Source organism: Lagopus leucura, unplaced genomic scaffold, assembly GCF_019238085.1.
Source record: "Lagopus leucura isolate 7727_CA_CO unplaced genomic scaffold, USGS_WTPT01 Super-Scaffold_100008, whole genome shotgun sequence".
Taxonomy (NCBI): domain Eukaryota; kingdom Metazoa; phylum Chordata; class Aves; order Galliformes; family Phasianidae; genus Lagopus; species Lagopus leucura.
Genome location: NW_024962265.1, coordinates 30,020,747 through 30,033,678, shown reverse-complemented (window position 1 = coordinate 30,033,678; position 12,932 = coordinate 30,020,747). Strand labels below are relative to the sequence as shown.

Sequence of the window (12,932 nt, the reverse complement as noted above, 5' to 3'; positions counted from 1 at the left end):
GGGTTCAATGGGCTTGAGACTAATTACATGATTGAATCCTTACCAGCAAAAATTATAGAATTACATTTAGATCCAAAGGTGTGTAAAATAAGTAGGTGGGCTGCAGAAGCCCAAAGCTGCAGTCAGAAAATAGTCCCTTCTGAGGCTGCCGAATTCTGGAGGTAGTGGGAGGATATTTCCCTTCCAGACTGAAAGCCTGTCAGGCACATGAAATCTTCTTCCCCTTGAGTCAGCTTTGCCACCATCACAGATCAGTTAAGTGTTGGACAGGCCACCCAGGCATCTTCATTCAGAACAGCAATAATAGCATAATGCTGTGCACTGGTGACCGAAAAGCACAGAACAGTGTCCAGCTGCTCAACTGCTTAAATCCAAAGCAAGCAACAGCTCTATCATGTGCATTTAATTAGGTCTTTATCTATTGTACTACACTGTTTATGGTCTACTCTCAAGCACTACTGCTCTGCTGACATGGTAAGTATGCATGCAGATGCCAGCCATTAGCAGCACTGTATGTTCTGTTGATGCTACATATTGTTATATGTAATATCTCCTACGCTGAGTGTCATGGGTGTCTGGTGTAGACTCTAGCTGGGCTTCTAATGGACTGTAAACAGTCTTGCTCCTAGTCTGGCATTTAACTGTGTCCCTATGCACACAATGCCCAGCTTATCATTCCTTCAGCGCAACTGCTACAGTGACTAATACCTCCTTTTTTCAGCCTTCAGAGTATTGCTTCAATCTCCATACTACAGAATAAGGAAAGAGAGTCATCCCTACCAAATTAACTGGGAGAAAGTTCCTTCCTGATAACAGGTTTGGTGATTAGTTTAATTGTGACCATGCAAGTAAAATACCCTTTTAGTGCCACTTGGGTTTAAGATCTAAAACTCATCATTTCATTCTAAATCACTTACTTATTAATATGGGTAAAAGAATTACTGCAGCCTCCCTAGTGCTGCAGGGGAAGACATAGAAAAACTGGAAATAAAAGTTATATATGAGGGCTGCTCCAAAAGTAATGCCTCCTATTTGATGATGTTGGTCCATGACATCAGGATCGGATGTTGATGGTATGGAAGTAAAGACTAAAGCTTCCTGCTGATATTTCATTACATTTTGTTGCCACGAGACAAAAGGGCAGTCTGGCAAAATAGCATCTGACATAGAAGCAAAGGTGTGTCATTGAATTCCTTCATGCAGAGAAAATTGCACCATTGACATTCGTCAACATTTGCTGAACATTTATAAAGATCAAATAATGGATGCAAGCACAGTGAGGCAGTGCATTTCAGCAGCTGTGACAGCAGGTCACCTCCACTGGTGCAGATTTTTACAGCCGCAACTTTCAGGCTCTTGTTCATTGCTGGCAAAAATGCATAGGTAATGGCGGCGGCTATACTGAAAACCAGTGTTTTGTAAACAATAATTTGTTCTTTTGTATAGTGTTATTGTGGCTTATTGCTTTCTGGGGAAATAAGTAGGAGGCTTTACTTTCAGAGCAACCTATTTTGGGATTTGAAGAAGAAAAACATAGGCAAAAAAAAAAAATCACAAATAATCAAATGCAATTCTAAAACATAGGATTACTGTATGTTGGTACTTGGAATCAGTGAAATTTTGTCTGCTAAGTTAGTTGTGATATCAGGCAAAGTGTCATTAGGAACATCAGTAATCACATATAGGGAAAAAGTTGACTCATCTAACTGGAGATAGGCTCCCTAGGTCTCAAACACTCCTTCTTAGAAAGTAGCCTCCACGCAGATGACAGTGTCTCTTCAGAGGCTAGCCCTTAAATGAGCCCAGGGAGGGGCAGATTCATGTTCATCCCTTCCAGTCACATGGGAAGTACAGGTAAATTGCTTGCACCTGTGCTTCCTGGGCCAGCCACCCTCTTTACCAGGCCCTCAATCATCAGTTCAGGCTGTGATATATCAATTCCCTTACATTGTACCAGAATAAATAAATAAATAAATAAATAAATGTGAATGCACAACAATCTGATTTTCCCTTAGCCTCAAGGATTCCTTACTCAAACGCTTAACATTTCTCATTCTGTGCTCAAGTCTTTCCCTATATTTTTCATTCCTGTATAAAAAATATACATTCCTTGTCCTCTACTCTATTTAGAATACCTTCAATCTTCATTTTCTAATTTTCTAATTAAATTAATGTTGGCCATTTCATAACCATTCTACCTTATAACATGACTTAAATTCTCTGTGATAATATATTTATAGTCATTACTTCCACTCTCATCCAGTTTTTCTGTTTCTTTCCAAACCTTGAGAGAGAACGAAAGCAAGCAAAATGCACATAGCCAAGGAAAGCATGAGCAGAACCACAACATTTTGACCACGTGATAGAGACATTCTCTTGAGAGTGGGTGAAGTGAGTGAACTTCAAATGTGTATGACCTTACATGTTGCCTAAGCACAGCCAGGAAGCAGGTGGCATTCTACTGCTATTTCTTGATAGCTTTAATTCAACAGGTAGTATGACAGAGAGTTGTTTGATTAGTTAGTTTTGTTTTGCTGGACTGAACTCACCGTGAAAAAAACACAACTGGAAAATTCTTGTGCTAAGAGCCCAAGTTCCAGGTACTTTCCAGCCCACACTTGTGCTTGGGATTCCTGTAACCCAGGTGCAGGGTCTTGCATTTGGCTTTGTTGAACTGCATGAAGTTCAGATGAGCCCACCTCCCAGGCTCATTAAGGTTGTCCCCCTGAATGGCAACTCTCTCCTCAGAAGCGTCAACATCATTCAGTTCAAGGAATTGAATTATGCTATTTACATTGAATTGAATTATGTTATTTACAGGTGTCTGGTTGATGATTACCCTGGTTACTTCCACGTTAGGGGCTGAATATTTGAAATACAGATGAAAAGACTTTGAACTTTATCACATATTGTTCCTTTGTTGATTCACATCTAGCCACTGCACAAAAAGACTAATCTGAAATCAGCTTTTAAAACTAAATTAGTACCTGTAGAGAAGTATCTTGTTAGGTGCTTAGATGAATAAAGGAATAATTTGGAGAATACAACAGTAATCTATCTGTACCACTCCATAACTTTAAGATGTCAGGGACTTTTTAGCAGTCCTGTATATACAAAGCACACTTATGAAGAATGAAGCTAAAAGATGAGGAATTAGATATCTGAATGTAGTTGCAGTGCAATGATTGTATTAGGGTCACAGAGATGTAGTGGAATAGCTCACGCAACAGGAGTGCTGATAGTCTCCTTGAGAAGAACAGGCTGAGACAGAGAAGTTATCCTTTACATGATAGGAACAAAGCACAAAAGCATGGCTAAAACTCTCAAACTTATAGAATGGCCTGGGTTAAAAGGCACCTCAAAGACAATCTAGTTTCTACCCCTCTGCCATGGGCAATTGCCACCAACTAAATCAGGCTGCCCACAGCCCTGTCCAACCTGGTCTTAAGCACTCCAGAGACAGGGTATCCACAACTTTTCTGAGCCACCTGTTCCAGTGACTCACCACTCTGAGTAAAGAATCTTTTCCTAACAGCTAAAATCATTTTCGCCTCTTTCAGTTTAAAGCCTTCAAGACAATAGATTTCAGCCTCATAAGGGATCTATTCAGATCTATTTAAAAGAAACAATGTCCTGAAGATGGGCCCATGAGAGCTAGATGACTTATAAGGATTGCATCCTCAAAATTAAAAAATGATCAATCTCTATATGCAAGCTAAGAAAAGATAGCAGACCTGCTTGGATGAATAAGGAGGTTGTGACAAAACTCAAGTGTGAAAAGGAAGCACAGTAGGTGGAAGCAGAGTTGAGTGATTCAGGAGGACTTACAAAAATGCTGTCTGAGCACGCAGGGAAAAGAGCACGCATTAGAAAGAGCAGAAAATAAATAAATAAATAAATAGATAGATAGATAGATAGATAGATAGATAGATAAGAAGTTGAACATGGCAAGGAACATAGAAAGCAACAACACAGGATACAGGAATATCAGCTAAAAAGGGAAGACTAAGAAAAATGTGAGCCCAGTGCTGAACGATGTAGTGGACTTGGTGACAAAGGACATGAAAAAGACTAAATGACTTCATTGACTCAGTATTTACTAGTAGGACGAGCTTTCAGAAATCCTAGGTCTCTAAGATCAGTGAGAAACAAAACACACTTATCCACAGCAGAGGAAGAACTATCTAAGTTTCTAAATATGTAGTTAATAGGCTCATTTTATGATTCTAAGGGTGGAAATAAAGACTGAGCCAGTCTTCTCAGTGGTGCCCAAGGATGAGAGGAAACGAGCAAAAACTGAAATAATGGTAATTCCATTTAAATATTCAATACACATCTACGTACCTACAAGCACTATTAAATACTGGAAAAGATTACTCTAAGTCTCCATCCATACACACATACAAACCCAACTAAACTTGCTCCTGAAAAACCTGACCTAGTTTACCCTGCTCTACACAGTGTGGTTGAAGATAGCCTCCATCAGTTTTCCAATCTCAGCAATTCCGTTGAGGAGAACTAATACTACCAGTATAAATAAATAAATAAATAAATAAATAAATAAACAAACAAACAAATCCACTCACTTCAAGTTGAAGGCCTAAGATATTTGGCAATCAGTATGAAACAATAATAATCAGAAGACTGTTTGATGCTTTAGGTCCCTAAGTATGACACTTCAGTCTTGACCCAGTAACTTGTAGCAGCTATACCAGCAAGCCCTTTGACTGAGGAGCCACATCTCCATTCTTTCAGTGAACTGTACTGTACTTGTGGTAGACTCTTATTTCAAGAAAAAGAAGAAAATGAGGCTTTCTAGGGTGCAAGACAATATAATACCCTGCATTTGGAAATAAAAGCAGAATGAGACAACTTCTCTAAGATTTAAGGTGAAGTTAGGATCTTCTGCCTTTCTCAGATGAAGAGATGAGCTTACCTGCCTTAGAGTAGGAAGTCACACAAACTTTTTGTGTAAGACTGGTTGGTGGAGACTCTTTTAATAATGCTTATCCAGGTTGTAGGTTTGATCTGGTAAGCCTGGTAATTTGACTGTTTTCAAATTTCTAATATGTAAAAGGGTTGTATGTTACAACTGACATCAGACAAGGTGGAATTCCAGTGATTTCAGAGATGCTCAAAGACTGACTAAGATATACACAGCAGATCATTTTGGATTTAGCTTCAGCTGTTAAATAGACATATAGAGCTGTAGTTACATACCCAATTTTTCAAACAGGATGATAACCATAATCAAATTTATGACTATGTATCAAAGATGTTGGAAAACTTTTATGAAACAATTTATTCAATAACTGAATTAAATGTGCACTGAAATACACAGATCATTATTTGCCAAGTAATTTGATATACTAAATGACCTTGCCTGAACAAGTGAGGAAAGACAGTATTTTTAGTCTAGTTCATTTACTTCATTTACCTCAACAGGAGATGGCTCCTGGAAAAAACTTACAAAATGAATTGATACATTCAAAAGAACTGCCCCTTTCCACCAGCACTGTGTGTGTAGACTGTAACTCCAGATGTTACAGAACTGCCAGTTATTAACATAGTTTTTCATGTTTTTCCTTTACAAATTAGCAGTGTAGCGATCTCGATTCAGGAAGTCTTTATAAGCACGTTTTGCATCTGTTTTACTGTGCGGGATTCTCCCAAATGGTTCCAGATCATTGAAGCAGGCATCAAAAACCTCATCCACAGCTTTTTCTGCAGTCTCTCTGCTAACTTTTCTTACAGCCAGAATGGAGCGAATTGCTCTGTCTCGCACACACGTCTAAAATGAAAATCAGATAAAGAAGATCTGTCATTACTTGAAAAAACAGAATACATTCTTTTTTCCTCAAAAAAGATTTTGTCAAGTACTAACTTATACTACACACACAATGATTATTATCACAGAAAAGTCAAGCAATGTCTCCACTAAGCATTAAAATACGTAGTTTTCAATTCTGTTTTGACTATGTATTTTAGTTTTCCATTGCGTACATAAACCTTCAGAAAAGAAAATGAAATTCCATTTAACAGGAAAAAATAAAATTTTAGATTTGCTGTGGGTATTGAATATGTGTATAATTTGACTTGCGCACAAAATATGTCAAAAATAAACAGACATAAATACCAATTAGTACTTTTCCAATTGAAATTCTCTAAAACATAAAAAGGAACGATTCCTCTATTAGCCTTTGTTTTGATATGTTTCTTTATGCCTACTTTTGCTTACACAGTTTGTATACTAAAGGATAAGAATAACATAAGCATCTCCAGCTACAAATGCTGGAGCCAGCATATTGCTGCTCTGGAGTAAACAAGACTAAGGACTTTGGGACAAAACCTGTAATCTTTATTATTAAAAAAATTAATTCCTTCAAGAAGCACTGGTGCAACTTTGCTCCCTAACCCTGGTAATATGGTTACTGTAACCAACAATATGGCAAACATTCACAATTGCAAGTAGGCTGGCCATGTACCACTCTTCCCCCTTATCTCTCCCCCTCTCTGGCATCACAGTGTGAGGATGTCCATTCACAGGGTAAAGTCCTTTTGCATTATCAAGGCCCAGGTGCTGGGTCACTATAAGGATGTGGTTACACCCCTCACATAATATGGAAGCACAAACAGCACTTGGATTTGGGACACAGAACTGGAAACTGTAAAATCAAGCAGCAGCAAGCACCAAGTGGGAGCCAAACCAGAACTGCTGCTGTAAGATCAAACCTATGACTCCTCTGGTGCCTCATCTTCATTTCAGAGGACTTAGTGAGTGGCTCACATTTGTTTAGTCAGAGTTTAGGTTATGATTAGTGCATTACATACTGATTAACAAGAATCTGACCCAATCTGCAGAGGGTCCAGGTGACTGAAAAAACCCATGTGACTAAGAATTCTAGAAACTGTATGTTAAGTGTAAGCTACACTAAGTGACAGAAATTGTAGATAACAACCAATGCTGACTGCTAACATTTTATGTAATTATAAATCTTTAATTATAATCAAAACCCTGTAACCAGCTGTCATTCTTCCAAAGATCTCTAAAACAATCTGCTTGTCCTCGGCAGCATTGGGTGACACGTGGTTATTTAAACCCATTGCAATATCTTTTCCTCCAATTTTCAAACCCTTAAAAGTTTTAACCCTTTGGAGTAGGTGAAGTAATCGTGTTACATTTCCTGTGAATCCTGTTTTTGTTTAGTTTTTATTAACCATCCACTATCAGTGGCAATGCTTTAGAATATGACAAAGTATTCTGGTACTTCACTCTAACAAAAATAATTAAGAAAGCGTTTTAAATTAATTATCTTGATGAGAGGATTGAGTGCACCCTCAATAAGTTTGCAGACAAGACCAAGTTGCTGTCTAAGAGAAGAAAGGCACTACAGAGGGACCTGGACAGACTGGATCAATAGGCCATGGCAAACTGCATGAGTTTCAATAGGGCCAAGTGTCAAGTCCTGCATTTTAGTCATAACAACCCCAAGCAACCCTACAGGCTTGGGGAGGAGTGGCTGGAAAGCTGCCTGATGAAAAGGGACCCTGGTCTACTGATGGACAGTCAGCTGAATATGAGCCAGCAGTGTGCCCAGGTGGCCAAAAAGGCCAGTGGCATCCTGCCTTGTATCAGGAATGGTGTGGTGAGCAGGACTAGGGAAGTCATCCTGCCCCTGCACTTGGCATTGGTGAGGCCTCACCTTGAGTACTGTGTTCAGTTTTGGGCACCTCAGTACAGAAAGGACATTGAGGTGCTGGAGCAGGTCCAAAGAAGGGCAACAAGGCTTGTGAAGGACTTGGAGAATATGCCCTGCGAGGAGTGACTGAAGAAACTGGGGCTGTTCAGTCCAGGGAAGAAGAGGCTGAGGGGAGACCTTATTGCTCTCTTATAATATCTGAAAGGTGCTTACAGCGAGAGCGGGGTTGGTCTCTTCTCACTAGTGACGGGACGAGGGGAAATGGCCTCAAGTTGTGCCAGGGTAAGTTTAGGCTGGATATCAGGAAACGCTTCTTTACAGAGAGGGTTGTTAAGCACAGGAATAGGATCCCCAGGGAGGTGGTTGAGTCACCATCCCTGGTTGTGTTTAAAAACTGTTTGGATGTGATGCTCAGGGACATGATTTAGTAGAGGGTTGTTAGTTAGGGTAGTATGGTTAGGTTGTGGTTGGACTTGATTCTCTTTGAGGTCTTTCCCAACCTGAGCAATTCTGTGATTCCGCAAACCAAAAAACAAACAAACAAAACTAACCATGAACCATTAAAAGTTAATTAAACAAATGTTAATTAAGCAGTAAAATCCATGGCATATGTAGGAGCATTGGTCCTGTAACACTACTGCTCTCCAAAAATGGAATTGCAGGGTAGTACAGAGGTATGAACAGTATTATAAAATGTGGATGAAAAATATCAGAAACCATCAAAAAAGAATGCTATTATTACATGCACATCGGCAGGTACAAGTGACCATGTAAACAGTGAAATTAAATTATAGACTAATGTTTCAGGACTGACTAGTACCTTACATCTGTAAAACAGCGGAAGGAACTAACAATAAACTTCCTCTAGGAAGTACAAAAGTAGGAGTAAGGAGGAGGAAGAATTAAAAATAATGCAGAAAGCTAAATATTAGGAGGCTGCTGCTTTGCAGAAAAACATTCAGTCACCTGCAAGAACGCAGGACAGGCCAGGAATGCGAATGCAGGTTCCTGGATAAACGAAGCAAGATTAAGCTCCTTATGCTTCCCCCCTCTCCAGCCTACCTGTTAAGAACATACTCCAGCTGGAGTAGTATGAGGAATATGCAGATTGTTTAGCTGCATTCTGCTCTCTTCTCACTAGCAGAGAGGTTTAAGAATGGGAAATACGCAAAGAATGCAAGCCAAGAACGAACAAGACTGCAGGAAATAGAGGAATGTGCACAACAACAAAGAAATAATAAGTGCAGCCTGGATATAGATGGTAGGCACAATTAACAGATCATGAAGTACACATCCAAGGGAAAAACTTACAGAGGAAAAAATAACAGGGGCCCTGAGGAAATTTCAGACATAAACAAGCACAAATTGAGGCTCAGCAATGGGAGAATAAAACGCAAAGAGGAAAATGAAGGGTACATGAAAGTTGAACAGAGGTATTAAGGATTGTCAGACATATCAAAGAATCACAGAATTGGAGAGGTTGAAAGGGACCTCTAGAGATCATTGAGACCAACCCCCCTGCCAAAGCAGGTTCCCTACACCATGTTGCACAGGTAGGTGTCCAGGCGAGTCTTGAATATCTCCAGAGAAGGAGACTCTACAACCTCCCTGGGCAGCCTGTTCCAGTGCTCCGTCACCCTCACCATAAACAAGTTCTTACACACATTCGTGCGGAACTTCCTGCGCTGCAGCTTATGTCTGTTTCCCCTTGTCCTGTTTCCATGTACCGCTGAAAAGAGTCTGGCCTCACCACTATGGCCCCCACACCTCAGATATTTATAAACCTGGATCAGGTCCCCTCTCAGTCGTCTTTTCTCAAGGCTGAACAGACCCAGTTCACTCAGCCTTTCCTCATAGGAGAGATGCTCCAGGCCCTTCACCATCTTTGTGGCCCTCCGCTGGACTCTTTCCAAGAGATCCCTGTCTTTTTTGTACTGGGGAGCCCAGAACTGGATGCAGTACTCCAGATGAGGCCTTACCAGGGCAGAGTAGAGGGGGAGGATCACCTCCCTCGACCTGCTGGCCACGCTCTTTTTAATGCATCCCAGGATGCCATTGGCCCTCTTGGCCACAAGGGCACACTGTTGGCTCATGGCCAACCTGTTGTCCACCAGGACACCCAGGTCCCTCTCTGCAGAGCTCCTCTCCAGCAGCTCATTCCCCAGCCTGTACTGATGCATGCAATTATTCCTTCCATCTACTTCTTTCTGTGACATTTTTAGCTACAAAAGGAGGCAGAGATCAAACTGCTAAAGAAGGCTCATTTGTTAATCAGAAGACATTAATATCTACAGTCTTTACCTGATGATGTCCTTTCAGTCCAAATTTAAACCTAGCTATTTCATTCATCAGTGTACAGTCTCCACTGAGATTAGCAGCTCGAATCTATTGAGGGAAACAAAAAAGCCACAAGATAAGAAAAGCGTGGAAGTACAAAATTTATAAAAAAGTAACTAATTTTTTTCTTCCTGGTGGCTGAGGGCAGAAAATATTCCTTTTCAATTTGCTAAGTACAGAATACCCTTTTTAACTGCTCATTCCACTCCATTGGATTACAAAGTAATACTATACAGCCTGCAGGTTTCACTGAGGATTAAAGTTCACCTATTCTCAATGCTTAAATGAATGAGCTGAAAACAAAAGTAGACTCCTAAAAGAAATTAAGTTAATCCTAAAAGCATCTATTTTAGAAACTGATGAAGGAGTCTGGAAGAAAAGCAGGCACCTTTGAATGACTACCACCTGCAATATCTAGCATAGCAGTAACCCAAGCTCTCTAGAAATAGACACATTTAAATGAGTACATCTTCTTTAGCTTGTTAACTCTCTTGTCCTATGCAGTACAATTTCTTCTGTCTGTCAACTGTTCCACACACTAACTCCTGAGTTAAAAAGCACAGACAAAACTAAATTGCCTAAAATTAAGTGAAAACAAATACAGAGAAAATATGAAATGGAAAAATTAAAATATTGACTAAATAAAACTTGGAAACACTATAATAATATAAAATAAGTATCAAAAGAACTGGAGAAAACAGTCTCAAAAAGAGCAAGATCAAGCCCAGTCATGTACCACATATAGGAATAAGCAGTTGTATATAAACAATACTGTACTATTGTATATACAGTGTAAAATGTGCAACTAGCAACATTACAATCAAAAACTGCATGCTATGGAAGACAAAAAGTCTAAATGAAAAGCAAGTTAGCATAGTTCTCAGCAAACAAAAAACTGCAGGAGAGGAAAAAAAAACAGTACAAATATTCAATTAAAATGTGAATGTATTCTAATCTCAAACTATTCTCATTTGGAAATAACCACGCCTTGTTACACTTCCACCCACAGGGACTACATTCTATTTAGCATAACACTGACTTACTACTATTTGTGAAAACAAAATGTTTGTTCTCTGTACGAAAACTGGTTAGGTTGACCAGATAGAAAGAATAAAATATCTCAAGAGCAATAACTAAATCAAATTAATATAACAGGATGTCTAATTGACCCTAGCGACAATCAGCAATGAATTCAATGATAACATCAGAATCATCTGAACTTACCTCTGAGCAGGCCAAATGTTTGACATTTTTGAACCAGTCAACATGAGCACGGCAATGATCAAAAGCATGTATCAATTCATGCGCAACCACTCGGTTCATATGGGACTGGTGGCGAATGTTGTTCTGACACAGAACAATCTGCAGAAGAAGAGATACAGGTAGCTTTTTCATCAAGTTTCAACATCTCCTTCACTTCTTAGAGATCCGCTGCATAAAATCTACAACATACAGACTCTTTAGGTCATCATTTTTCAACATTAGTCCCCATCAATATATTAGCAATGCAAGTTCAATACTGGAGAACAACTTTCACATGCCTTGTTTTCATGACCATAACTCAGATATCAGTACATTTTTTCATTAAGGAAGAAAACATTAAAAAACCTGTAGTCCTCTAAAAGGTCATAGAAAGGCTTGGTTTGGAAAGGAACCCTGCAGATCATCTAGTTCCAGCCACTGCTGCCGCAGGCAGGGTTGCCAGTCATTAAATCAGGTACTAGATCAGGTTCCCCAGAGCCCCATCCGATCAGGCTATAAACACCTCCAGGGAAGAGGCATCCAAGCTTCTCTGGGTAAATTTCTCCCCGACATCTAAACTAAATCTCCCTTCTCTTTGTTTAAAATAGTTCCCCCTTGTCCTATCACCATCCACCTGGGTAAAACGTTGATTTCCCTCCTGCTTGAATGCTCTGTATTGACAATATCTAGTTCAGTGCCTACCTGAGAAGTGGCAGAATCAAAACCTCCGCTGACACAGCCATCGCAGTTTTCACAAGAAAAGTGCCGATCGTTGAAAACAGTGCTAAAAGGTACAAAGTTTGAGAAGAACTTGAGAAAGCCTGCTAATCCCCTGCAATGAAGATGTAACTACACAGAACGGGATGAAGTAGTTTACATACCAGCCAGACTGCTTCATGGCCGCAATAAGCAGTTGGGCATACGGATCTAGAAAAACATTTCTGCAGTCAATATCACTAGACAAAAGTTTTGAAAGTCATCTACAATCAGAATACAAAGACCGTAATGACAGAAAGAATGCACTGCATACGCAAATTTTTGCTTTGCAGTATTCAACCTTCAGGCAATCACTGACACCTCAGTGCCAGAGCTCAGGCTATGCAAAGCAAAGCACTCAAAGCTACTGAGAAGTGAAGTCACCTCTGACTGTCATTTTATAAGTAGCAGGCATGAAGATAGCGGACAAGGTCTTTGCAGGCAACGTAACAGAGCGAGAATCAAGCCCTAAACGTGAACTCCCAAACCCCGCGGCTGCCGAGGCCCCATCCTGCCGCCGCAACTCTCCAGAGGGGCAGCGCCCGGCACCTGGCGGCGGGCAGCCCTGCGGGACGGCTGGAGACCTCGCGACCCAGGGGAGAGCTTACTCGTCTCCAGAGTCATCCTCAGCATCAACTGGCACCTGTTGTGGAAGGTGAAGAGGCTGCGAACCAGGAAGCTCTGCGGCTCCTTCTTGCGATCGGGGAAAAGCCGGTATCCGAAGTCATCCTCCTCCTCCCCACCGTCAGCACCAGGCGGCGAAGCAGACTCCCCGTCCTCCATGGCCGCTCACCACCCCCTCGCTCCTGCCAGCCACCGTCCTCGACTGCGGGGCAAAGGGCGGCTGTGCCGGCGGCGCCAATCGCTGGGCCCGCTTCCAGCCACGTGACGTGGGGG

At 40.7% G+C, this 12,932-nt stretch overlaps 1 protein-coding gene across 1 annotated transcript; it reads right to left on the bottom strand.

The window, feature by feature from the left end:
* Positions 1-5,278: 5,278 nt before the first annotated feature.
* On the bottom strand, positions 5,279-12,876 carry ATP23 (ATP23 metallopeptidase and ATP synthase assembly factor homolog). The gene is made up of 6 exons (XM_042872561.1): positions 12,644-12,876; positions 12,161-12,206; positions 11,982-12,063; positions 11,262-11,399; positions 10,002-10,085; positions 5,279-5,791 (listed from the first exon to the last, which is right to left on the bottom strand). Exons 1-6 carry the CDS (start codon positions 12,816-12,818, stop codon positions 5,588-5,590), a joined length of 729 nt encoding a protein of 242 aa, XP_042728495.1. The 5' UTR covers positions 12,819-12,876; the 3' UTR covers positions 5,279-5,587.
* Between the last annotated feature and the right edge of the window lie 56 nt (positions 12,877-12,932).

Excerpts from the sequence above, each read along its gene's own strand:
- ATP23 (XM_042872561.1), bottom strand. The coding sequence starts at position 12,818 with ATGGAGGACGGGGAGTCTGCTTCGCCGCCTGGTGCTGACGGTGGGGAG. Across the intron at positions 12,207-12,643 it reads GAGGATGACTCTGGAGACGA|ATCCGTATGCCCAACTGCTT; the intron begins GTAAGCTCTCCC and ends ATGTTTTTCTAG. Across the intron at positions 12,064-12,160 it reads GCCATGAAGCAGTCTGGCTG|CACTGTTTTCAACGATCGGC; the intron begins GTATGTAAACTA and ends TGTACCTTTTAG.